General features: G+C 46.2%; 1 protein-coding gene across 2 annotated transcripts in view; it reads right to left on the reverse strand.

Annotated features, from left to right (window-relative positions):
* The window catches only part of DOCK1 (dedicator of cytokinesis 1), a 503,869-nt gene that overhangs the window by 403,997 nt on the left and 75,370 nt on the right, over positions 1 to 24,502 (reverse strand). Inside the window, exons 9-16 of one of the 2 annotated variants that reach the window (XM_023637097.2) lie at positions 23,843 to 23,924; positions 23,296 to 23,431; positions 16,647 to 16,719; positions 13,432 to 13,511; positions 7,491 to 7,616; positions 2,835 to 2,959; positions 1,525 to 1,623; positions 486 to 558 (exon numbers count right to left, since the gene is read on the reverse strand). In XM_023637097.2, the coding sequence (XP_023492865.1) occupies positions 486 to 558; positions 1,525 to 1,623; positions 2,835 to 2,959; positions 7,491 to 7,616; positions 13,432 to 13,511; positions 16,647 to 16,719; positions 23,296 to 23,431; positions 23,843 to 23,924 (794 nt within the window). Of the gene's footprint in view, positions 1 to 485; positions 559 to 1,524; positions 1,624 to 2,834; positions 2,960 to 7,490; positions 7,617 to 13,431; positions 13,575 to 16,646; positions 16,720 to 23,295; positions 23,432 to 23,842; positions 23,925 to 24,502 lie in introns of both variants that reach the window. The other variant, XM_023637090.2, reaches the window with a different exon arrangement.

Genomic DNA, 24,502 nt, shown 5'->3' on the forward strand with positions numbered 1-24,502 from the left:
TTCAAACACCATTCCTTTCCTCCCAAAGTCTTGGCATCACGGTCAAAGGTGAACAAACGTCTCCTACGAGAACAGCTCTGCCTACTCCAGACATGAGGGACCACAGCAAAGACAAAGTGTCTCAACGTTTTCAATTCCAATGCAAAGAGTATTAAGAGCCAAATTTGAACTCTGATGTATCTCAGTGATGGACAGAATAGTATTCCAAGTCAAAATGGAGAGAGAAAACCAAAAGAATGGGAAGTGGCAGCACCTCATCGGAAAAATTCTAGAAGAAAATTAAGATTCCCTGTGATCGGCTCAATGAAAAGAGTCAATGACATTTCCCAGGAACAGACTAGCGTGGGCAACAAGCTCAAATGTCAAGACCTCATTGTGTTATTATAACCAAGTTCTAGAACAATCCAGCACAATGGGGCCTATTGAGCTTTCCCCTTGTCTTCCCTTGAAAACAACATGGGATAATGAAGTGTTTAATTACTCACAGTCCTGCGACGATCTATGGCGGAAGGTAAACCGAAGGTGAGTGCGGTTAACGTCCTCAATGGGAATGGCCACCTTCGGAATGGAAAAAGGAAGTGTGAGCACCTGTGCCAACATCTTCCTGCATTCAAGGTTTATTCAGCTGGAGAGATCCCATACAGTCTGCACACATCTCTACACTGCAGTGGTGAAAATATTGATACCTAATCCCCTCTATGATTTTCCCAGAGGCAAATGCCTTTTGAAAATTTAAACAAGATAATACTGTAAAGGATGCCAAGCCGACTCTGAGAGACAGCTGAGGTTTTTTTAAACATTCTGATCCTCACTGTTAAGGCTCTATTTTTAAAAGTTGCCGTTTTCACTTTTAGCCCTTTTTGGAGGTGTCTATATTCCCTCTGCAGCTTTGGGGACCTGCCCTCAGCTGCAGGAAGAAAGCTTTCTTGTTGTGACTTAGGTAAAAGAAAAAAGACCCAATACATGCTGCCTTTAAGCGAAGATTGCCCCTCATTCTCATATCTAACATCTGTATCCAGAGCCAACCCCTGGCTTGGTTTTCAAATATTCAAGCCCTTGGCGAGTGGGCTGGAGTTTACCACACTGGGCTGCCATGGGGATGCTGGCACGCTGCATTACGAATTGCAGAGCATCAGTGCCATGGGAACAGGATCCATCTCCCCAGTGATAGCCTCCATACGTTGTCATCTCTATTTTTTTCCACTTGGTGTAAAGACAGTAAGCCACACATGAAACAGACCCGAGAAGAGAAAGACAATAGCTATCTTTAAAGTACTCTGTCATTTGTCTCCATGAAAGTCCTATTTTTATGTCCAAAAGGAGATGAGAGTAAATGTATTCCAAGAAATGCCAGCGTGGTTCCCTAGCAACCTTGAATGACTTTGTTGAAAGAGCTGCTCCGCCAACGCAGGGTGCCCGTCAGCGAGCAGCCCCTGGGTTGGGTGAGAGGTGGGGACTTCCTTGGGATACACATGAGCATTTCATAATCAACCCCATGGGATAAAATGACCATGTAAATGATACCTTAACGGTCTCAAACCAGCGCGGCTGTTTTACTTGGTAGTAAATCACGGACTTGTACTCCGAGATTGCTTCATCACCAGCACCCGGGAAGATCACATGCTTTAAGGGAAGGCATAAAGAGTTCACATCAGACCTCACAGAGCTCGACACTGCATACATCTCCCCACCTCCCGCCCCCAGGAGATGCGCTACAAGAAGGAGGGAGAGCGCTCCAGAAATGCCAACAGACCGCATCACAAATGGAATACACTCCCCAAACTGGAAGGACAGACCCATCTGAAGCCAGTAGCCAGCATCAAACCCTGCACTCAGACATTTCAGATCTTGATGGCTATGTGATATGGGGATGCCACTGTCCTCCATCCTTCATACTGTCACCCTTAATAACTCCAGCATTAGGGTCTACAGGAAGTTGCATGATTCACTCAGTAGGTCCAGAATAACGGGGTACAGACCAAACTTTAGGAGATGGCAACACTCCCTTCTGTTCCTCCAGCTGTAAACACTGACCACTTGACTCCAGTGGGAGCAATACTGGTAAAGCACAAGTGGCAAGGCAGCACTGCCTGGCAGTGACACTGGACATGGGCCACCTGAAAGAAAGGATGCCACCCACCTCCTGGCACAGTGGAGCCTCAGGGGCATACCTAGGGCACTGCTCTCAGCCACGTGGGCCCAGGAGAGCCCAGGCCTCCAGTCACAGTCCCGAGAGGTAGCTGGCAAATACACCTGCTCCGGCTTAGCCTCCGGTCATCAGAGGACGCCAGAGCCTCTGAGCACTTCCCAGGACACCGAGTCCTGCAGACTGTTGTGACCGTGGAGGAGTAGGTCTCCGTAACCACCACCACCCAGAAGAGCACAAGGTCCGATGCCTGGATTCAAACCCGAGTTCACTTCTCACTAGCTCTCTGACCCTGAGCAAGTCTATTGGTTTCTCTGGGCCTCAGTTTCCTCATCTCTCAGATGGTGGTAACAATGGGGTCTGAACTTATAGTGTGATTGGTAACCCTTGAGCCTTGAGTTTATGCCAGCAAGACGCCATGGCCAGCGGGATGCCATGACAGTGATAGGCAAAGAAGGTGGTCAGGACCCCAGGGACCGCCTGACACAGGCCTGCTGCCAGGACCCAGTGGATGGACACCAAGCCCTCGAAGGCAAGCTAGAGGAAGGGAAGCAAGAGCAAATGCTCATCTCTAGAAACGGGATGATGCAGCCCCACCTATGTCTTTCACATTCTGTAGCAGAACTAAGGTGAATATTTGAAAAGTCAAACTTAAACACTACACATTAAACTTTGCAACAAGAAATACCTCCAATCGTTTTCCATCTTCATCATAAACAGACACCGTAACCTCAACATTCTTCGCTGTCGTTTTGCTTCCTTTATCAAAATCTCCTTGAACTAATGTTACGTAGATATCATTTCGAACATCACCTGGGGGAAAAATTATACCTTTAAAACCAATCGATTATTCATAGTGTTACCGTGAATTCTGCAAAACTGTCTAACTCACTACCTCTCCTAGCAGCATATTATAAATACTGTATTACAGGATTATGAAATATTTTCTACAAAATAGTCTCAGTGTTTAAAGGCGTGACAAAAGTAATTTTCATCATCCTCATAAGACTTGCAAGAAAGAGGAAAAATTTCAAGGCCCCTAATTATCTACTTGGTTCTTCAACTGGGCAGGAGTTCCTATACCTCTGTGGGCGGGTCAAATGCTGTCAAGGGGTTTGCAATGACCCATTCCCTCTGGAGTGTCCACAGCACATTGCAACCCACATCAGTATCCTTTGTTGGACCCCTGGCCGTGATCATCTGAGTCTTGGTAGACAAAAAGTATCACAACATCAACCAGCACAGCAAGCATGTAGCTGGCAACGCTGGCCTCCTTCTAAAGAGTTGAACAAAAAGCTGATTAAGAATCGGAACCACCATCCAACGTCCTGAGTTGATGCCTAGGATCAGGAGAGAAGCAAGAGAGAGGTCAAGAGAAAAACCTTCCAAACGGTCTTCCCTCTGCCTGGCAGGCTCTGTCAGGATCCCAAATGGAGACCACAGGGAACAGAAAGAGAACAACACAGACCTGTGCATTTTAAAGTGAGATGGGCCTTAAATTGTGCCAAAAAAAAAAAAAAAATCACACACACACAACAAATGAGCTCAAGACGCTTCTTCCTACTGAGAACATATGAAAGCCTCGCTAATGGTCCAAGTGGGAAAACTCCGCAAGCTTCATTAGCAACGTGATTTAGAGGAAGCCTCACCACCCAGTGACTGCTCCTCTGCTGTCTGTGCGGCCAACCTCCCACGCCTGACCCACCGGCTCTCCCACGGGGACCCCAAGGAACAGGTCTGTCAAGAGCAGCAAACGGCCCGCTCTGGGCAAAGAATAAGATCCCTTAAGAAAAAAAGCCCCTTGCTTTCTTGTTTTTTTCTTTTGCATTTTTTACTGCTCTATTCTGCTTTTAATGTACCCAACTATTAAATTAAGCTTTCATTTAAATGTCATTACTATAATAATCCCAGTGGGTTGCTAGCACAGCCACCGTAGCTGCTGGGAGAGGAAGCGCAGCTGCAATCACTGACCCTGACCACGAGGGAAGCTGGGAAGGATGGAGCGCAGGGGCAGGAGGCAAGGCTGTTGGTCCAGGGTCTGCCACTAACTAGCTGTGTGACAGACAAGTCAACCTCCAGGGCCACCCACCGCTAAACAACCTCGTCGACAAGCCAGAGTAGTCAGTATGGTCTCTCAGCCCGGAAATTCTATCAGAGCACAAAAGCCATAATCAAAAAGGGCTGCAATAGCTTCAGGAAGGCCTCATCAGCCAGATAACCAACACGTGCCAGGGCAGGGATGTGGTTAAACCCCATGGTCTCACTTTCCTGCTGGCCCGGAGATCCATACCTTGGAGCCATCCCAGAAGTAAGACCCCATTTACAGCAGGTAAACCCCACAGAGGGGCACTCTCAAGAGGCCCTGAGCAACTGCCTCTTCGCAGTACAGGGCTGTCATTTGGAGGAGGAGGGAACTGGAAGTAGACGTGGGTGGACTCAGAGAGCCCTTCTTTCACCTCCTCCCAGCTTCCCGCCACCTTCCCAGCTCAGGTAAGAACTCTGATTCCCCACCAGGACCCTTCAGAAGGACTCGGGATCTCCAACGGATCAGGAGAAGGAAGAATAGCCAGCGACCAGGGCGACACAGCAGACTCTCCCACTGAGCAAAGGAGACGCAGGTCTCTGTAAGATGCACGTAACAAGATGGGAAAGATGGGATGACACGGGCTAAAGGCCAGGGGTCTGAGTGAAAATGCTCCATGCCATCTCTCCCCCAAGGGTAAGACATGGTGCCCACAGCCTGTCAGTGATGACAGCCACACAGAACTTGGGTGACTCACTCAGGGTAGAATCTCACAACCGGATCCCTCGCCTCTGACTTAGCACAAAGAACCCACCAGAACAACGGTCAACTGTGTATGGCTTCCCCATGAACCTATTATAAGATGATTTTAGAAGTTTAGACATACTTTTTAAGTCTATCAATTATGAGGGAAACACGACCCAGTGTGAGCTAGAAATTTCCCAGGTTTTCCGATGAACATGAGGACATCCTCAGGCCACTCAAGATAAATGCCTGATGTCAATGACATCCTCCTAATCTATAAATTTGCATTTCAAATCTAAATGCAAACACATCCACTAAGAAGCCTAAATTAATTTGCTGCATACAGACTTGAATCATACAAGCTGTAGATATCCCATAGTTTCATAACGTGCTGAAGGCCACATTCCTCCTTCACAGGTAAGCCGCTATGATTCAGTCTAACCAATTTGAGATGTCTTTCCTATCGATTTACCAGACAGATTACACAATGATCCACATCAGCCCTGAAAGACAGAGGGAGCAGAAAGAACATGTCCCTAAACTGCCTTAAAATAAAAAAGTAATAACTGTGACAGCGTGCGCACTGAGTGGACACCTCTCCCTGTGAATATACAGCAGAGCCCTGGAAGAGGAGGCTGCGGGGAATCGCCAAACACAGGGTGTTTTGGCCCCACTTCCTCTGCTCATTAGCCATGTGACTTCAGGCTGTAGCTTAATCTTGAGGGAATTAGTTCAACACCAATTTGCAGGTTTCCAAGATCCGTTTATTGGATCAAGCTAGATTACTAATGGAGCATTCTCTGCAAACCAAAAAGTATCCCACAAATATAAAGAATAAATATTAACAGGCTTCCCAAGATTCATTCCATGAGGATCAAATCAGATGACTGAATGTTATTTGGAAACTGAAAAGTATTATGTAAATATCAGAGATTAACCTTAACATGCAATCCTATTATCGGTTTAATAAGCTTAAAATCCATTATTGGGCTAGTATGATAAATAATATGAACTAAGCAAGTCCCAGATGTAAATATTTGCCCTCTGGTCCTCCATCTTTCCTCTGATCAGATGTCTATCCAGATGTGAAGGGTGTCCACATTTCCCTCACACAATCCTTGCAGTTGAGAGGAGCTGACCCACCCAGAGGTCCAGGGGGCCAATGTGCATATTCCACCACCCCAGCCTCTCGCTCTTCAGGGTCCAGAGGGGACCTGAGCAGTCCGGTCGGGATGATGCTCAGGCTCCTTGTTTGGAAACACTGGGTAGAAAGCATGCCATCTTCTTCAGGACACTGGAGTTTGGGAAGAAGATGATAGCAGCAGGGCCTGTCCCAGAGGATGAAGTCAATATGCAAAGGAGACACCTCAACAGAGGGAGCGTGGGACAGCCAGAGCCAGTGGTCCAGGATGACTCAGAAGCTCACTCTGCCTCTTCTCCTTAGTTGCGGGAGCTGATAAACATCCTCAGGGTTTGGCCATTTGAGTTGGCCTTGTGCTTTCTGATACTTATATCCTAAAACATTCTAACTCCAACCAGCCCTATAGGTAGGAATTATTATTATTCTCATCCTGCACATGAGGAAACCACAGCTAAGAGAGGGCAGGTAACTTGCACAAGGCCACACAGCCAGGGAGGCCCAGAGGTGAGACTCAAAGGAAGCCACTGGACTCCAGGTCCAGCATTCTCACTTATGGGGCCAAAGGATGGGATTCGAGGCTGTGCACCACTGTGGTGAACAGATATTTAACCCACGACCTACCACAGGGCCATTATTCAAAGCCTGGAACCTAACCGGGGATGTTTACCTAAATTGTGCTCCCTTAACTTTGAACATGTTCTGGATGATTCAAATGCTGTTACAGGATCATAAGGGATACACACAAGGAGCATCATTGTGAACCCATGTTGTCATCATAAAGGAGTTGCGTTGGTCCTAGAGTGAACCAACCATCATAATCAACCCATCCAGTGGAGCCTAAAAGTGAATTCCGCACAACTCTCAAAATGGTCCCCTGCCGGACTTTATCACATTAGTAAGAATTACCCAACCAAAGGCACTCAGTCCTTCCAGCCAGTGAACAGGGAATGTTAACTAACCACTGGGGCAAAAGACAACCACCAGGCATCCTGATTAAGGGCAACAGCGGAGTATGGGACAGTCGAGGGTTTGCTCAGGGTCATGCTGACATCGACCCCAGCTGCTGACAGAACCCACCTTAAGTCCTCAGGGCTCAGCTCCTGGCCAATGCTTGTCTCACCCTCTTGTTCCTATTATGGCATTGCCAGGAGTGGCTCCCCACCAGCCTTCCCAGGTTATCATAACCAAGAGAAACCGCCTCCCCTCAGCCTGAACCCAGTGGTCAGCTCTCACTCCGGCCACAGCCCCTGCCAGCAGGAATGATCCATAACCACACTGGGGTCTACATATCACCTCCCACACACTCAACCCTCCGCCCACCAGGGCTCCTGCAAGTCACTGTCCACACGTCGTTCTTCATGACCGGCTGCATAAACTCCCCAGACGCCGGCTCCAGCCACGCTACGCTCAGAAGCACTGAAGAAATTAGCTCTTACCAGGCATGATTATCTCTGGAAATCCCGTTTTCCGAGCCACTGCTGTGGTCCTATCCACTAAATGAGGAAACTCTTTTCTAATTTGATGGATATCTCCAGGAAGTAGTTTCAACGTTACCCACAAACCTAGAAAAACAACGGCTGCATGAGTCACGTTTTATCTCGTACATTTTTAAAAGAAGATTTCACGAAACATATTTCAATGAATGAGCAACTTTTAATTCTCAATTCAACGTGTTAAGATATGTGGGCGTATGAGAAAGAAAGAGAAAGGAACTAGGAAAAAGGTGCCTGGTACCCGGGAGTTACCTGTGTCTATCACCTGGGATACAATTCTGTGCAGGAGGCGCCTATCGGACAGGCAGCTGCACGTGAACAGCAGCTGTGCGCCACATCTGCCCAGGACCAATGACTCTTTTGAGTTGATATACATTTAAGATAAGCCAGAAGGTAGCATTTTTCTGGGAGTGGATTGAGAAGGCTATCATTTTCCATTCTCCCAAGAAGGGTGACAGCAGAGGAGGAATCAGAAGGTAAATTCACGGCTTCACCAACCCATGAAAGTTTCAAATTGCTAAGCAGCATCCACGCTCTCCAGAAGGTGAGCAGCAGAGCACTGGGCTGGGGCAGCCTGGTCCCTGATTCACAATGTCACAGCCAAGGAGGAACAAATGCTCTGGTTGTCACTCGGCCCTTTCCTCCAAGGGGAAGAAGGAAGATTTTCAAACCCTCTAAGCAAAATGCAAAGGATGCCCTAGACAGAGCGCTGTGAACTTGATAATGCCTGTGAGCTGAGAGAGTGTGCTGTGCTCTCCCTCTGCAAAGCTGATGGAGAATCGCATTTTGTATAAAACACTCCTGAGCGGCAATCAAACGGGAGGTAACAATAAGAGGGAAAAAAGGCGACACTTTTATCAAAATCAAAGGCAGGACACAAAGCAATTGCTTGGCTTTCTCAGCCGTTTTCAAGGATGGTGCCTTTCTCCCAGGTGGGAAGGGAGGTTGTCACTGTCAGCTGGCACCTCAGGGTCTCCATCCCTGAGACCTCAGGGGACTGGCCTGCTTGCTCCCCACTCACTAAGCTCTGTGGGACCCCACATGCTCATCAGAATATAAAGGTACCTGTCCTCACTTACACTACTATCGTGTGCGTGTGTGTGTGTCTGTCTGTCTGTCCAGCTATTCCTCCTCCAGATGCATCCTTCCAGGGAGCAGGGACCAGCCATTCATCACTGTTTAGCTCAGCACCCCACACTCAGTCAAAGACAAATGGGAAAACCACAGACCAGACCCTATCCACAAACAACCTGCATTCTAAGTGGAAGTAGAAAGCATCCGATGGGTCCACACAAGGAACGCCGTCGGAGGCTGCCTCTGCGTGATCAAACCCCACACCGCACACCCTCAGCCTCTAGCTCCCCGTCTTCCAGCAGCTGGCCTGGAAACATCGTTGTCCTCTGCAAAGATTTACACGACTTGTGGTCAAGAAAGGCCACAGTCACCAATGACATTTTACTCTTTGCCAGCTGGTGAAACCCCCTTTCCTCCTGACATCTAGACAGTCCCTCTACTTTATTCAGAGTATCTAATGAGCACCTGCTGTGTGCCAGTCACGTGCTGGGCACTGCAGACACAGAGTGAAGGCTCGTTACATCCCCACCAGGGGCTTAGCTTCCATTCCATGAGCTAAACACTAAACTTCTCTCTCGGTGAAATATGCAACTACTTTCGAAAGAACAAGGCCACCGCATGTGGAGAGTGTATCCCAGGGCTGCAATTCTGAGTGTCACAGAGGTCCCCCAAAGGAAGGGACATTGCACTGAAATCTGAGGAATGGGCCCATGGTAAGCGAGGGGATTCCAGGCCTGTGCCCACCCTGGTAGCTGGAGTCCCGAGATGCAGGGGAACAGGTATGAGATGTGTCTGGGGCTGTGGTCCATCTGAAGGATGGTGGGGAGGCCCCGAGGGAGAGCGAGTACCAGAGTCTGACCTGCCAGTGCTCTGGGGGCTGTGTGGGACGGGGTAGGTGGGAGATGAGAGCGAAGTGAGGATCCTAGTGGAGAAAGCACTGCAGGAACCCAGGCGGACACTGGCGGGACTTCAGCTCCACAGGGGGTGGCAGTGGAGTGCCCAGTGTGGAGGTCCAAGCAGAACTTGAGAAGGAGGTGTGGAAGGAGGGGCAGTTCTCAGAGATGGTGACAGTTGTGGGCATGACCAATAGCAGGTGCCGGGTGTTCCATTCCCTAAGCCAGGAAACCCTGCATCGCAGGGAGATGTCCTGAAGGGCAAGAGCACAGTGTGGGGAGAGAAAGAAAAGGGCCCCCTGTGTACAGGAGAATTCCCGACACTGGGCATTCTCCCAGGGAAAGCCCGCAGGGGACACAGAAATCAGAGGCCAGAGGAAACAGGGAAAACCAGGAGGGGGCGTCGTCCATGTGACTGATGGCACAAAATGCAGCCGCCCAAGGATGGGGAGTGTCTGAGGCACGGGGCCACCAGGGTGCCCCCGAAGACCTCAGTTAGAGCACCCCTGGTGTAAGCGGAGGGGCAAGCGCTGGTGGGAGAAGGACAAAGAAGGACAGAAGATGAAGATCAGAGAGATTCTCAGCAGGCATAAGCATCTCTACTGAGAAGTAGGATAGAGAGAGAATCAGTATACAGAGACAGATGTATTATTCAAGGCAGGATTTTTTTTTTTTTTTTTTGGTTTCCTTTTCTTTTCTTTCCTTCTACAGTTTTCCCTTTTTCTTTCTTTTCAAGGTATAGAATTCCCGATCATGATAGGGAGCATTTGAAGAAATGGAAGAGAAGAAGAACCAATAAAACGAGGTCTCTAAAGAGACTTCAGGTGGTGGTACCCAAACAGGGGCACATGTATCATTGCTCAGGATGTGCACTGCACAAGGCAAATAGCAAAAAAAAGGCCAGTGGGAGCTAAACCCAGCCCACCTTCTGTTCATCATGCCCTGTGCCCTGGCACTGACTGCATCTCCCCACTCACCCAGAGGACAGGTCCCCTTCTTCAAATTTACCCAAAAGCACCACAGGCTGGTGCAGCTCCAGACCTGCAGGACAGGTGAGCAGATGGCCCCTTGAAGGGCTGGGCACTAACCCCTGGCTTGTCCTCCAGTAGGGCAAACCTAGTAAAAGGGACACTCACAGCAGTGCAGGGGGAATTACCACTGCAGTTGACGCAGACCTGGTCCCTGCTGGGGACAGCAGGACGCAGCTAAGCATTTCTCAGATCTTAGGAGTGCGTCCCAAAACCTCCCAAAACCTCCCAAAGGAATGAAGGTCTCCAGAATCACTCTAACTCGAAGACACTTCTCAAAGACTTGCAGGGTGTGGTGAGGAAATTCTTTATAGAGGCTGAAGATAAAGAAACATTTAACACCACCATTCTAAAATCCTGTCTTTCAAACGGCTTTTCCTTCTCAAAACGCCAGCCTGCTCAACTATCTTAGTTCACAAACTAGGAACTTAGCCACACAAGTCAATTTGTTATAACACAACTTAAACACAGAAAGTAAATTTTCCTGATTACATTGGGTTTAAAACACTTTCCTCACGGGAGAAAATGAGGCCAATTTTCAAAGAAAAAGCACGTTTTAGGTGGACTTTTGCTTAACCAGAATAACCGAAAACAAAAGGAATTAGCATCCGTCATTTCTCCAACAACAGGAGCAGATTCAGGGCTGTTTGAGGATTCACGGTCCCCACAAAACACCCAGCACCTCTGGGTTCAGGGTTCAGAATCATTTCGGCTAAATACAAAAGATGTTGTCAATTGTGACAAGTCTGGTGTCAGTGTAAAATGGGCCAAAGGCTAGAGACGAGCTCAGGCAAGACTGGCCGTGAGTATGAACAGACAGTGGGAAACACCTGGTTCTTTGTGAGGACGGACATCCCCCACGCCCCTCCCCTGCCCTGCACTCTGGACAGTGACTTGATGGAAAGCCAGCATCAGGGTAAGCCCAGGTCACTACTGATGAAAACATGGAGCAACGTTGGGAAAAACCCCGCCAACACAGCAGCTAATTCTGTGCTGCGCTCACTGGGGCCAGCTCCCCCAGGTCTCCCTGGAATGCCCTGAAACAGGCCCCAGAGCGAGCCCTGGAGCAGTGTTCGCTTTCGTGAAAATTGACTCAGTGACATTGCCCAAGGGCATCTCCGTCCAGGAAGGCACCTGTGGTCCCCTTGAAAAAGCAGAGTTCCTGTCTCTCGGTTCTCACAATGACCTGAACACACTCCTCCTTCCCCAGGAGTTCAAGGAATTGGGCTCCCTCGGCATGAGCCCCCCTGCCTCTGGTGACACAGATTTTGCCCACAATACCAGTGAGACTGACAGAGGCAGGCTGTGGATCCTCCTTCTCAGTAATTTCCTGCAGGCCTGACACCAACCTCCACCTTTCCTGTGTGACTCTGCAATAAAAGTTTATCAAAATTCTGATGACTCTGCAAGAGAATGAGATCCAAGGGGAGCCAGGGGCCTGGGGCCTGGCGCTCCAGCCTGAGAAGGGCTCCAATCGAAACAGCTTTAATTGGACCTCCCCGTGGTTTTCAATTAAAGTGCAAATTGGGAGGGCTGTTAATTTATGAGAAGATGGGTCCTGGGTCAGCTTAAAATTGCTCTGTCTACAGAGGCCACGTTTCATTACCATTTTGGGTTGGGGTTTTCATTTTGCAGTTGTCTGGCAGGCAGTCACACCAAAAGAAAGCCAAAGGTCCCTTAATACTCCAGAGCATTCTTCAGACTCAATTCACACTCTCCTTTAGAACAACGGGAAATCAATCTAGATAATTGTTTCTTAAAAGTCTGGTGACACAAGGTAACTAGACAGTGAACCAGGTCTATTCACCTAAGCTCTGCTGAGTTTATGCTGTCTGCATCTAATCAAGGACTGAGAAGAGGATTTCCCAGGGGTGCTTAAAGCAGCCTTAGAAAGGAGAAGTTCTGAAGGTGACTTGCCCTGGGGCTGGAGGCGGGGCCTCAGCAAACAGTTGTTTACTGGCAGCCCTCCTGGCCAGCCCAAGTGCCAACTGTCACCAGCCCCCGAGATGATTGATTCATTGCCTCTGCCCACAGAAGGTCAGTTGCTGGGAAAGTTGTCAGCATGGGATTAAAAATGATGAGTGTGAGACGGAGAGTGGGGGAGGAGAAATCTCTTCCATTACAAAACTGAAGGGGAGTCAGTCTGCAAAATGAAGCCACTCTCCCAGGGGGACGGGAAAAGGGGTCCCAGAAACCAATGTGGCAGTGATTAGTGCATGACATGAGCGAGGAAAAACCAGAGAGAAGAGCACATGGGAGGTGGGTTATGTCTAATGTCTCCACGTTTCTTTAAACAGCAAGATGAAATGTGAAATAACAGCCAGTGGACAGTTACTGTGTTCTCTTGTGAAGTCATTTAAGAGTTTTTAAAACTGGTTAGGATGAGAGGAGATGGCTGGAGAAGACTGAGGAAGGCAAACAAATGAGTTACTTCCAGTCTCATCAACTCTGGGCTCCTTGCAAACATTTAACTGTATCCCACTCAGTCTTCCCCTCTCATCCCCTCTCAATGCTTACAAAGGTGATCAGCAAGAAAATTCTCATAAGCTCTACATCAGGGACGAAAAGTACACATCATTTCCAACACTGCCATCATCATCATCATTATCAGTCGCAGCAACAATAGCAGCATTAGCATTGTTATCATCATCATTCTCCTTCTCCTCCTCCTCCCCCTCATCACCATCATCATCATCATCACCATCACCATTACATCATCATCTTCATCATATCATCACCATACATCACCGTCATCACCATCATCATCACCTTCATCATCACCATTACATCATCATCCTCATCTTCTGCATCATCATCATCAAACCACACAGCACTGTCCCAAATTCATGTAAATGGACATTTATAGAAACAAATCAATAGAATACATACCCTGGCCCTTGTGGTTGACCTCTTTGGCAGCAATGACTTTGTTTATAACAGTCTGAAGGAAGTCATTCTCCCCTGCCACCCTGGGTGAAAAACGGGATGACATGTTCAGCGGCTTGTGTCGAATGGCGTCGTCCAACGCGAGCCTGGAGGGCACGGGACGACCAAGACCACAGGAGACAAAGGGGCACAGAGACCCAGAGGTCACGGTAACAAGGGAACACAAGAGATCATCGTCACCGAGTGCGAGAGAGAGTCATCATGAGTCAACGCACGACAAAGGACGGGATAGGTGACAAGAGAGACAGGGAAGAGCATTGATCAGGAAAATGCTGAACCACACAAGAGAAGTAAAGCAAACGAGGTTGATCCTATCCCCAGGAAATAAATGTGCACCACCAGGCCTCCACTCCATTTCTACTAGACAATAAAAAAGGAAACTTATCTGAAGGTAACATGGTTGGATGGCATTTAATCACAAGGAATCTTTATGCCATTTCTTCCATTTTAATAATTCCTGACCATAGCATAGGTCAAGGAGCAGGTGGTTTGAAGGGAAAAGCAAAATCAAGACCAAAAAAAAGATCCCTCCAACCTAATTGCTTGGGAAGCTAGGGTGGCTACCACTCTATTCCATAAGACTTTGTACTCACCATAGCCTAAAATACTTAAATGTGAAAAGAATACCATGGTCTTTGGAGAGCACAACTACTGTGTCTAAAAAGTGAAACTGTGACACAATTATGAATGTAAACCATCCACGTTTGGGGGGCCCATGGATCAAGAGCTTTTAATAAAGCTGCACTAGGACCAAGAGAATAAATACAAACAGGCAACATGTGCAAAGAAATATACCAGGTAGCACAGCAAAGCACAATATACAAGGAGCAAGAAAATATACGTCATGTACGAAATGTTTAAAATCATTTCTAGAAACAAGGATAGTGTTATTCATTGCTTGAGCCTACATTACTCAAGAGAATCAAGGACTATTTGAATTTACCTCACCAGGTTAAAAAAGACAAAGAGAGAGAGAAATGTACACTGTGCTTCCTTCCATAAAACTTAGCTTGTGATATCATAAATCAGTTTTAATGGAGCAAAAAATGGTTTCATTAGCATGGCATTTCCCAAAGAAGTGGTTTCATTGCTTATTTGGTATTAATATCATGCTACTCTTTTCTTTCTAACACTGCAAATATTAATCTGTATATTTAGTCTTCCTTTAATGCGGCAATGAGTCACAAATTACAATGAGTTAAAAACATGTAATAATATTTTTTAAAGTGGACATTTCACTAAAAAGCAAAAAGATGGTGCCAACATGCCATCTCAAGTAGCTCATAATACATCCCAGTGAAATTTAGATTAGTGCATCTAAAACTAATAACCCCTCTAACTTTTCAAACACTAACTAACCCACGTTTTTTTTATTCTTAGACTCTTCCCAGAAGACAGGAGCAGGCAACAGGTAATTTCAACTCAGTAATACACTGGGTATCAAAAACCTCTGAGGTCTAATATATAAAATAGCATTCAAAACAGCACTGGGCTGCATTATTTCTCATGGGCAAAAGAAGCAACTTAATATTATCATTTTATTACAGTGTATTTTATTTATCACCTCAATATCTGTCCATGTTCAAAGACGATGTTCCCCTTGTTTACTGAGGAAACTTCCAGATTCTGCAGAACTGAACTCCCACAGGAGCACCATCCCATGGAAAGTTCTGCAATGATGAAGATGTTCTCTATCTGCGTTGACCAATATGGCAGCCACTAGCCATGCACGGTACTGAACAATTGAAATGGAACTACTCTGATGGAGGAAGTAAATTTCTAATTTTATCTAATTTTCATTAATTTAAATAGCCACATGTGGCTAGTGGTTACCATACTGGACAGAAGAGTAAATCTAAAAGCATTCAAGCCACAGAAGACCCCTGCCTCCACTTGTGCGTGGTGAGATACATATAACTGGACCCCGACTTCAAGCTCATAAGGCAGGGTTTTCTGGTATTCTCGTGTCAAAAAGATTGCAAAATTTTCTACTGAGTGATGCTTCGGGATGCTATCTGACAAGATCACCTGTCTGTAAAGAAAACCACTCTATTCTCATCTTGAACAACTGGTTCTCAAGCCCAGAACTGAGTGGGCTGGTCCGTCATGCAAAGATACATGGTGCAAAGGGAAGCCAGCCTCACATCTCCTGTCCCCGCAAGACAGGACTCCGTCAGCCTCCCAGTGGGTATCACCAGCCCCTACAAACCCTCAGCCAACACCTGGAAACAGTGGAGGGTTACTACCCTGAAATTTGTTTCAAGCGAGAAACCACTTAAGTCATAATAGAAATGAGGAGAAAAGACAGAACACGCAGGACACTGTGACAGGTCATTCTAACTCGCCTTTATCATTTACTCTTCTAAGATTTCACACCTCCAGGAGGAAGCTGTCTCTTACGATTAACCTAAAACACTCTGATTCCTCTTTCTTTCTCTCCACCTTTGTCTGAGGTGCAGAAAAGCCCTTGAAGTGGCCACAGACCATTATCTCGGTACCCTCTTGCTTTAATCTCCAGGGAAATAAGACCAATTCTTTCAACCTCTTCCATGGGATCTACCTTCAAATCAGAGAATCAATTTAACAAATCTCCTGCAAGTGCTTTCAAGCTTCCCACACCTCTCTACAGGCTTCAGGTCAGACTCGACAAATCCCCAAAATGGCGAGCACAGACACAGTCCACTCTAAGTAACAACCAAGGCAGAAAAATCAGCAGCGTGATTATTTGCTTTAAAGCATGATCTCTCACTTTACAAAAGAATTCATCATTATTTTGTTTGGTTTTCTATTTTAAAACCAGCAACCTCCTGTGATGAATCTGAAAGTATCGTATTTTGAAGATGTGAACCACTACTAGAATAAATCAATTATGTAAAGAAACATTCACGCTCAGAGTAGTTCTGCGTGTCCTACACGATAAGGCAATTCAGGGATCAGATGCAAAATCTTCCACTTCCAAGACCATAAACAAATTTGAACCCAGGATTCTTATGGCTACAAAAAAGTCCATGTGCTATAGCAATGACTAAACAGATTTTTCATTATTATAAAATAATCAATCCCCATTTGTTCTGAATTTCCAAACTTAATTATGAAGATGATTATTCCAAACATACATTTTCCTTTATATGTGGTTAAGTACTTTGCTCCATACTTACGGCTGGAAGGGAATGAAATGCTGTTTATCTTCGTCATCTACTTTTCCATTTATTATATCTGTTACATCCATCACTAGGGACAAGAAAAGAACAGATTGTTTTGCTTCTATGCTATAATCACAGAAAACAAACAAACAAAGAACATCAGAATGTCTTCTCACAAACAACAGCATAAACTGTATGGTGGAATTTTTTTATAGTCAAGATTAAAGTATTTCCATGTTTGAAAGACTAAGTTACCAAAAATGTCGACCCAAATGGGGTTGGGGGTCCAACAACAGGGTGCTGTTTATTTAGCAAATTCCTTTGCCTATTATCCAGTTGCCACTCTAGGGCCGCACTGTGCTAGAGAACTTGGTGTGATGACGAAATGTGCGATGACAAGGAACACCTAAAACGTGGCAGGTGTGATGGAGGACCTGAATTTCTACTTAGATTTCATTCATTTACATTTAAATCACCACAGGCGGCGGGGGGACCATACTGGACAGCAGTGCTCTGGAGCCTCACCCAAGTTGCTGCGTCCCCCTGATAATAAACCAACTATAAAGCAGCTACAATGTGGACACTGTTTCAAAGGACACTTCACAGCTAATCCTCACAATCACCTACAGTACAGCTGAGGAAACTGAGGCTCAAAGACACGAACGAATGAACTGGCCCCAGGTCAGAGAGCTAGAAAGCCTCTGATACCCAAGCTCTGACCTACACAGTGAGAAACCCCAAGATCAGACCTAGCTGGCACTGGACACTTTCTCTATCGTCACTCAACCTCCACACTTAACTAAAGAGAAAGGAGCAACACAACTCGTTTATCTTCTTTGGCACAATCCCTTCCCTGATGACTATAATCACACATTGAAAATGGGGACAACTTCCATTTCTTCCACCCTCCCCAACCAAAATAAAGGGGAGAGGTCTATAGGACCAGAAGAGAAGCATTCCCAACCTCCTGGTTGGTTTGATGGAGCCCACAGAGTGTACACAGTGTGTCCTGAGGGAAAACACCCACCCACACTCTGCTGAACCAGTACTACCCACAGAGCAAAGAGCCTACGAATGCTCACAGGTACAGGTCAAAGAAGCGCAAATAAATTGGAACATCAAGTTGTGGTTGCTCAGAAGACGAATGGCCTGGACTCCGATCTCCACCCGCTAGAAGACTGTCCCAGCTTCAAACATTCTTGGGTGACTGATTAGCACTAGATCACGGCATCCACCTATTGCTAAGATGCTCATAATACCCAAGACCACAGTTTTACCAGCAGTTCAGAACCATCAAATAGAGCTCATTTTACAGCCAAAGTCCAGTCAGCCTGCAGTTATTACTGCATCAGTCCACACAACCGGCTGTGGGCCAGAACACGGTGAGTCTGAACCTGGAGACCACCCCTGCACCCCAGTCTGCAGTGGGCGGCCTGCCTAGGTGTCCACAGGCCTCTCCTCTCTGTCATGGGACTCCTCCCACCAGCTGACTGTGAGTGTCCCTGATCATCCAACTCCCCCGCCAGAAGCCCAGCCTCCCGTGCTGGAATACGCGAGGAGCCCAGTAACCACACGCAGGAAGGCAGCATGTGAGCAAGCAGTGCAACCTCAGTGTGAGCACCAGTAAGCTGAAAGCGGCCTTAGTCCTGCTACTTCCCGGAAGTGATGCCCCTCAGGCCTGCCCACCCCAAGCGTCAGAGGAGGATGCCCTGAAACCACGGTCATCACATACGTTCCCAAGGACTTTCCCTCCCAGTTTCTTGGCACACAGGCCGTGCCGAGGAAACTCTTGCTGCAGCTGAGACTTAGGGCCTCAAAAGGTCCCTGTCATTAAAGGGGGAAATGAAGGAGTGGAGGGAGAATCGCCCCCAAACTGACTGCCCAGGGTCTCTATGTTCAGGTATAAGGGTCTGTCTTAAGTCTTAAGAAAGCCAAGAGTTCTCACGGCTGGCCCTACGGCCGAGTGGTTAAGTTCACATGCTTCACTTTGGTAGCAGCCCAGGGTTCACTAGTTTGGATCCTGGGCGCAGACCTACACATGCTCATCAGGCCATGCTGTAGTGGCATCCCACATAGAAGAACTAGAATGATTTGCAACTAGGATATACAACTATGTTCTGGGGCTTTGGCGGGGAGGAGGAAGACTGGCAACAGATGTTAGCTCTGGGCCAATCTTCCTCACCAAAAAAAATAGCCAAGAGTCCAGCCATATGTAGTCACCATCGTATGATGGAAGAGGGCCAGCAAAGGCCCAGCAAACAGATGGCATCACATGACACCAGAATGCAGGGGGTAGGAGAAGGAAGGTGGCGTCAGGACGATCGTGGTGGAGGATCAGGGACAACAAAAGCAGGAAAGCAGGGAGGCAGGCGATGAGAAACACGCTGCAGAAGAGAGGGGCCGGGCAGGCTCGGGGACCACAGCTTGCTCACAGCAACTGGGCACAAGCATCGAGGCGTCCAAGACACACACGCCCTTCCATTCAGCAATTCACCCTGCACAGTAAGACGGGTGCAAAGACCGGAGTTCAAGGATGTCCTCTGCATACCTACTATACCACAAAGCTGGAAACACCCTCAAAGCCCCAAAATGAGGGGTTGCTGAAAGAATGAGCAGCCACAGATTGCAGCCAGCAAAAACTCCAATTTTTGAATAATCTTTAATAAAATGAAATGCTCATAATACAAAGTTTTTTAAAAGATAAAAAGTACAAAATATGCAGAGTGAATATACTTAACCCTACTGAACTGTACACTTAAAAATGGTTCTGATGCTTTAAAAAAAGAGACTAAAGAGACAAAAAAAGTAAATAAATAAATGAACCCCCAAAAAAGAATAAAAAGAAAAAGGACACAGTATGATCTGATCTTGTTTTCAAATTATATACCACACACACAGAGGAAAAAAACAGAAATACACCAGAATATCATGAGGCATGGCCCCAGCTGCACAGAATTATGAATAACTTACGTTTTAATTACGCTTTTCTTTCTTTTCAATGATTTTTACAATTTTATATCACTTTTACATTATGGAAAAGGAAAAAAAAAAATGTCACCTAGTATTTCCAATAGAAGACAGAACCATAGGCTCACAGGTGCCTGAACACTTTGCTCAATTTAAGGAACTGGGCTCTGTCGACACAACATGCAGAAGTTATCCTGGATAAAGCTTCAAACTTAAATTCGTACGTGGAAATTGGCGTTGCAGACAAATGAACAGAATATGGTTACCAGAAAGTTGACTGACTTTGTGAGGCGGAGAAGTGTCCCTTCTTAACCAGAAAGAGAACGTGAGGTCGGAGGAGGTCCTAAGTGGTTAGAAGCGTGTACTATGAAAGGAGGCCCCAGGCTGATGCCACCGTGTATAGAGGGAGGCGAGGCAGTCGGATGGCAGCATCCGGCCAGTCACTGCACTGCCCACAGAGGCTCACAGGGGATGCTGGTTAAAGCGGAGATTCTGATTGAACTGGCTCAAGAGGGGCCTGAGCAACAATATGCTTTAACAGCTCCAGGCTGTTCTCATGCACAGTTAGGGTTAAGAACCGATGCATTAAAATATTTGCCTTTTGTGCCAAAAATTTACATGGTCAAATCACATGATGAAACATACTCCCCTGTGTCAGAGCGGAGACATCAGTAGGAAGCTGGAACATATATATAAGCAGAATGCTCAGATCCTTACTTATAATTTACAGAAACACACCAGCTACATAGCTCGAGGAAAGCTGGCCCCTCCAGAAAGAAGTGGAAGCTGAGAGAGCATTTGTCCCCTCAGCCCTCGCCCCACTCGGTGCTCAGCACCAGGGGATGAACAGGACATCACCACGTGGGGAGTGGAGACAAGTAACCAACAATAGCTTGGCCGTCGCTGCACTGGAGGGGAGCAGAGGGACATCCCCCTGACCTGGAAACCTACTCTAACAGTGACACATCTGAAATCTTCCAAAAGGAAAAAGTGCCTCCCAGGTGTCTCTGAAACCCTTCACACGGGTTCTTGCAGCCACAAAGGTGGGAGAAGGCTCCAGCCAGAGAGGAGCAGAGGGGAGCAGACAGACACACGAGTCCAGACAGAAGAAACTAGAGACCCACGGGGTCCATCCACATGGTCAGCAGAAGTCTGGGGACCAGACAATGGCGGCCTTGTGGCCAGGGACCCAAGCAGAGGCCCAAGTACCACTACCGACATGACACAGGTGGGGCCTCCAAAAACAGGGAACTGTGTCAGGGCTCCCTGCCCGCCCCCAGAGAAGAACCCGGGAGTCAGTAATCCACAGAGAACTCCAGCGCTGGGAGGCTCTGGTCTGCTTCCCAAAGGTCGCCTAACTCCAGACTCCACCGAGAGGAAGGAGCACGCTGCCAATGATGAGACACCACTGTGGTATCAGCCAGATCTGTAACCATCAACCTGTCCACCCCTCCTCCCCAGGCCTTCCTGGAGCCTCAAAAGTCAACCTGTGAAAGCTGAGAAAAATCCCCATTTTAATCAAAAGGAGAAGAAAATGTTAGCCTCTGGTCTGGATGTCATCATTGTTTAAGAAATATAACTGTGCACTCATACGAACTTCTCACTCTGTTGGCAATCTAATAACCAGAGAATCAACAGCATCAGTGTTGGAAAGAGGCCCAACTTGCATACACTGTCAAAGATTGCTCTGGTCACGTAAAGGGAAGCTTAATACACCTCAGGTGCAAATACAGTATTTCATTAAAGCTATCATAGAGGTGGGAAAGAGAAAAAAGAATTCCCTAAAATTTACAGGTATTTCAACTATAATATCAGATTACATATAAAAGATGTTACAGGTTCTGGGGGCCAGCCCCAGTGGCCTGCTGGTTAAGTTCGGCACTCTCCACTTTGGCAGCCAGGGACAGACCTATACCACTCGTTGGCTGCCATGCTGTGGCAGCAACCTACCTACAAAACAGAGGAGGACTGGTACAGATGTTAGCTCAGGGTGAATCTTCCTCAGAAACAAAGAAAAATGATGCTACAGGTCCTGAAAAATAGAGGCACAATTTTAAAGTAAATATTCAGGTAGTAAGGATGAAAATGTGAAAGGATTTCCAGAGCCCAGGGGTGTGGGGACTCAGAAAGGCAATGTCACCTTCAAAATTTCACTCACAAATAGAAAATTCAGTGGAACTCCATAAATACAGCCCTGTTGGTAAATGGAAGTAAACTGAATTAATGTGCCTCTTTCTTTTTTTTTTTTTGAGGAAGATTATCCCTGAGCTAACATCTGCCACCAATCCTCCTCTTTTTTGCTGGGGAAGACTGGCCCTGAGCTAACATCTGTGCCCATCTTCCTCTACGTTATATGTGGGACACCTGCCACAGCATGGCTTGACAAGCAGTGCATAGGTCCACCCCCGGGATCCAAAGTGGCGAACCCCAGGCCGCCGAGCAGAATGTGTGAACTTAACCACTGTGCCACCGGGCCGGCCCCACCTCTTTCTCATTAATGCCTATATCATTGTTATTATTTAATCCTTATGAAGTAGCGAATCATTAACTTAAATGATTTTATATGTTTTTCAAAAATAATCCAGGCAGAGAATAGAAGACTTTTAGAGCAGTGAAAACTCTGATGATACTATAATGATGGACACGTGTCATTATACATTTGTCAAAACCCAGAGGATGTACAACACCCAGAGTGAACGCTACTGTAAACCATGGACTTTGGGTGATTACGATGTGCCAACATAGGTTCATGAATTGTAACAAACATACCACTCTGGTGGGGGATGTTGATGGGTGAGGCTGTGTGTGTGGGAACAGGGGGTACATGGGAACTCTGAAATCTCTGTACTTTCTGCTCAGTTTTGCTTGAAGCTAAAACTGCTCTAAAAGTAAAATCAATTTAGAAGAGGCAAACAAACAAAAACTAAGCCCTGAGTTTCCCAGGCGCCAAGGCAAAGAATGTCTTCCATTGCTGTTCACATGAGAAATCCAGCTACACATCAGAAACGAAGAACTTTTCCCACAACCATATTCCTGTAAGTGCTAAAGGACCACAAAAAGGACAAGAATAAATAAGGTCCACGTGATGAAACTCCAATGCAACATCCCATAGTGAGAGAAAATCACTTCCCAAATTGTGAAAAACGAGAGCGACATTGAAAGAAGTAAATTAATTAGAACTTGGTGGGGACACTTTTATCTCTCCTGAACAGAGATAACTAATCTCTCACTTTTCTTGTGCTGTTGCCAAAATAACAACACAAATATGGAGGATAAAAAGCACCTATTTTGAGATAACCATGTCCTCTTCAGGCTCCTTCTCCTTCTTCCTCTTTATCACTTTGACCATTCTGTGCAAATTCGCTCCTCCATCAATCAATCACCAAGTCCAGAAACCCTGCCAACCTCCACCGACTGGCTTCCCGCCAGGCTGAGAATGTGGGTCAGGTTCTCCCCCCAGGAGATGCGATCCACTTTAAAACCAAATGTATAATTTACGTCTGAAACTTGTGGACTGAAGCACCCTGAGCTGCACGTCGACTTGAAAGCACAGAGAAAAGAACTAATAGATGTTTTTTCTCTCCAACAGATAAGCTTATAAATCAAAGCGGCCCACTGGCCAATACTCAGCAGCAGCTGCAACTCAGGGTGAATGGGATGATTTTGAAACTTAAGAAAAAGGAGAGAAATGGATTACCGGCCACTCCGAAAGGCCGCCGCAGGCCCGAGGTCAGCTTCCTTGTGTTGTTGTCCCTGAGCTCCATGCGACCTACTCGAACGATCTGACAAACAAAACTGATTTTCTCCCTTTTCAGGTCTTTGCTTCCAAGGTCCTAGAAATATTAATTTCCATAAGTTATGTTGGAGAACCATTACTCAGTGCAGGTTCAATTGAAACAGACAGTAAAAAGATGGATTGAGACTCTTTTCGTGGGCCAGTTTTTAGCATTTTAGTAAGTTATTCACATGACAAAAAGGAACTGAATAACGATAGTCATTTAACGCTGAGTGAACTTAGGATACAAGTTTAAGAGAAGTGCTGGAGTAAATCTTCGTCATGGGGATTTTAAGGGAAGTTAGAGACCCAGAAGATTTCCGGGAAGGCGTTTCATTATTACTAAAGTGCCATGCATTACAGGCATCCAAGGACTCATATCTAGTGTGGTGAGAAGTCAGAAGGAGGTCATTACAAATAGTCATTAGAACGGGCAGTGACTCAACGGAAGCTCTTCGAGTGCACTTACAGTAAAAACAGCTCGCAAATTATGTAATCTGTCTATATCTTTGGGCAATCCTGAACTTGACCAGCGAACCAGATAGTTTTCACTGGAAAAACAAAGAAATAAAAGCCAGTTAACTTTCCAAATATGACAGGGTACCAAATGAACATCAACATTGACTTATAAATAATACTACGGAGGTCCACCACACAGCCAACCACATGAGTTCAGAAATATAAACAACATCAAATAGGCCACCCTTCCATTAGCACAGAAGATAAGTAACTTCCCTTACAAGGGAGTATTCGAGGAATGCGTGTACAAAATCCTTGAGAGGTTTTAATTTTGGAAGACTAGGGTTATAATTGCAATGGAACTATTTTCAAATAGTATTTCAAAGCTTTTTATTTTAAAAGCATATTTGTTCATTTAGAATGACTATAGTATAAAATTCACCATTCATTCATTTATAGCATAAAATAAACACTGCAAGTTTATTTCAGAGCCTATGACAAGCCGAATATGACCTAAAAATACAAAATATCAAGAAAAAATGATCCCCTTCCAGAAGTGAAAGTAAAATTCACCCATTTATTCTGTTTTCCATCATATACTAAGCTTTTAAATTTTGAATAACACAAGTGTAGATACTGGAATTTTAAACACATACACACACATACATAA

This window comes from Equus caballus, chromosome 1 (genome assembly GCF_041296265.1).
Source record: "Equus caballus isolate H_3958 breed thoroughbred chromosome 1, TB-T2T, whole genome shotgun sequence".
Classification (NCBI taxonomy): Eukaryota; Metazoa; Chordata; class Mammalia; order Perissodactyla; family Equidae; genus Equus; species Equus caballus.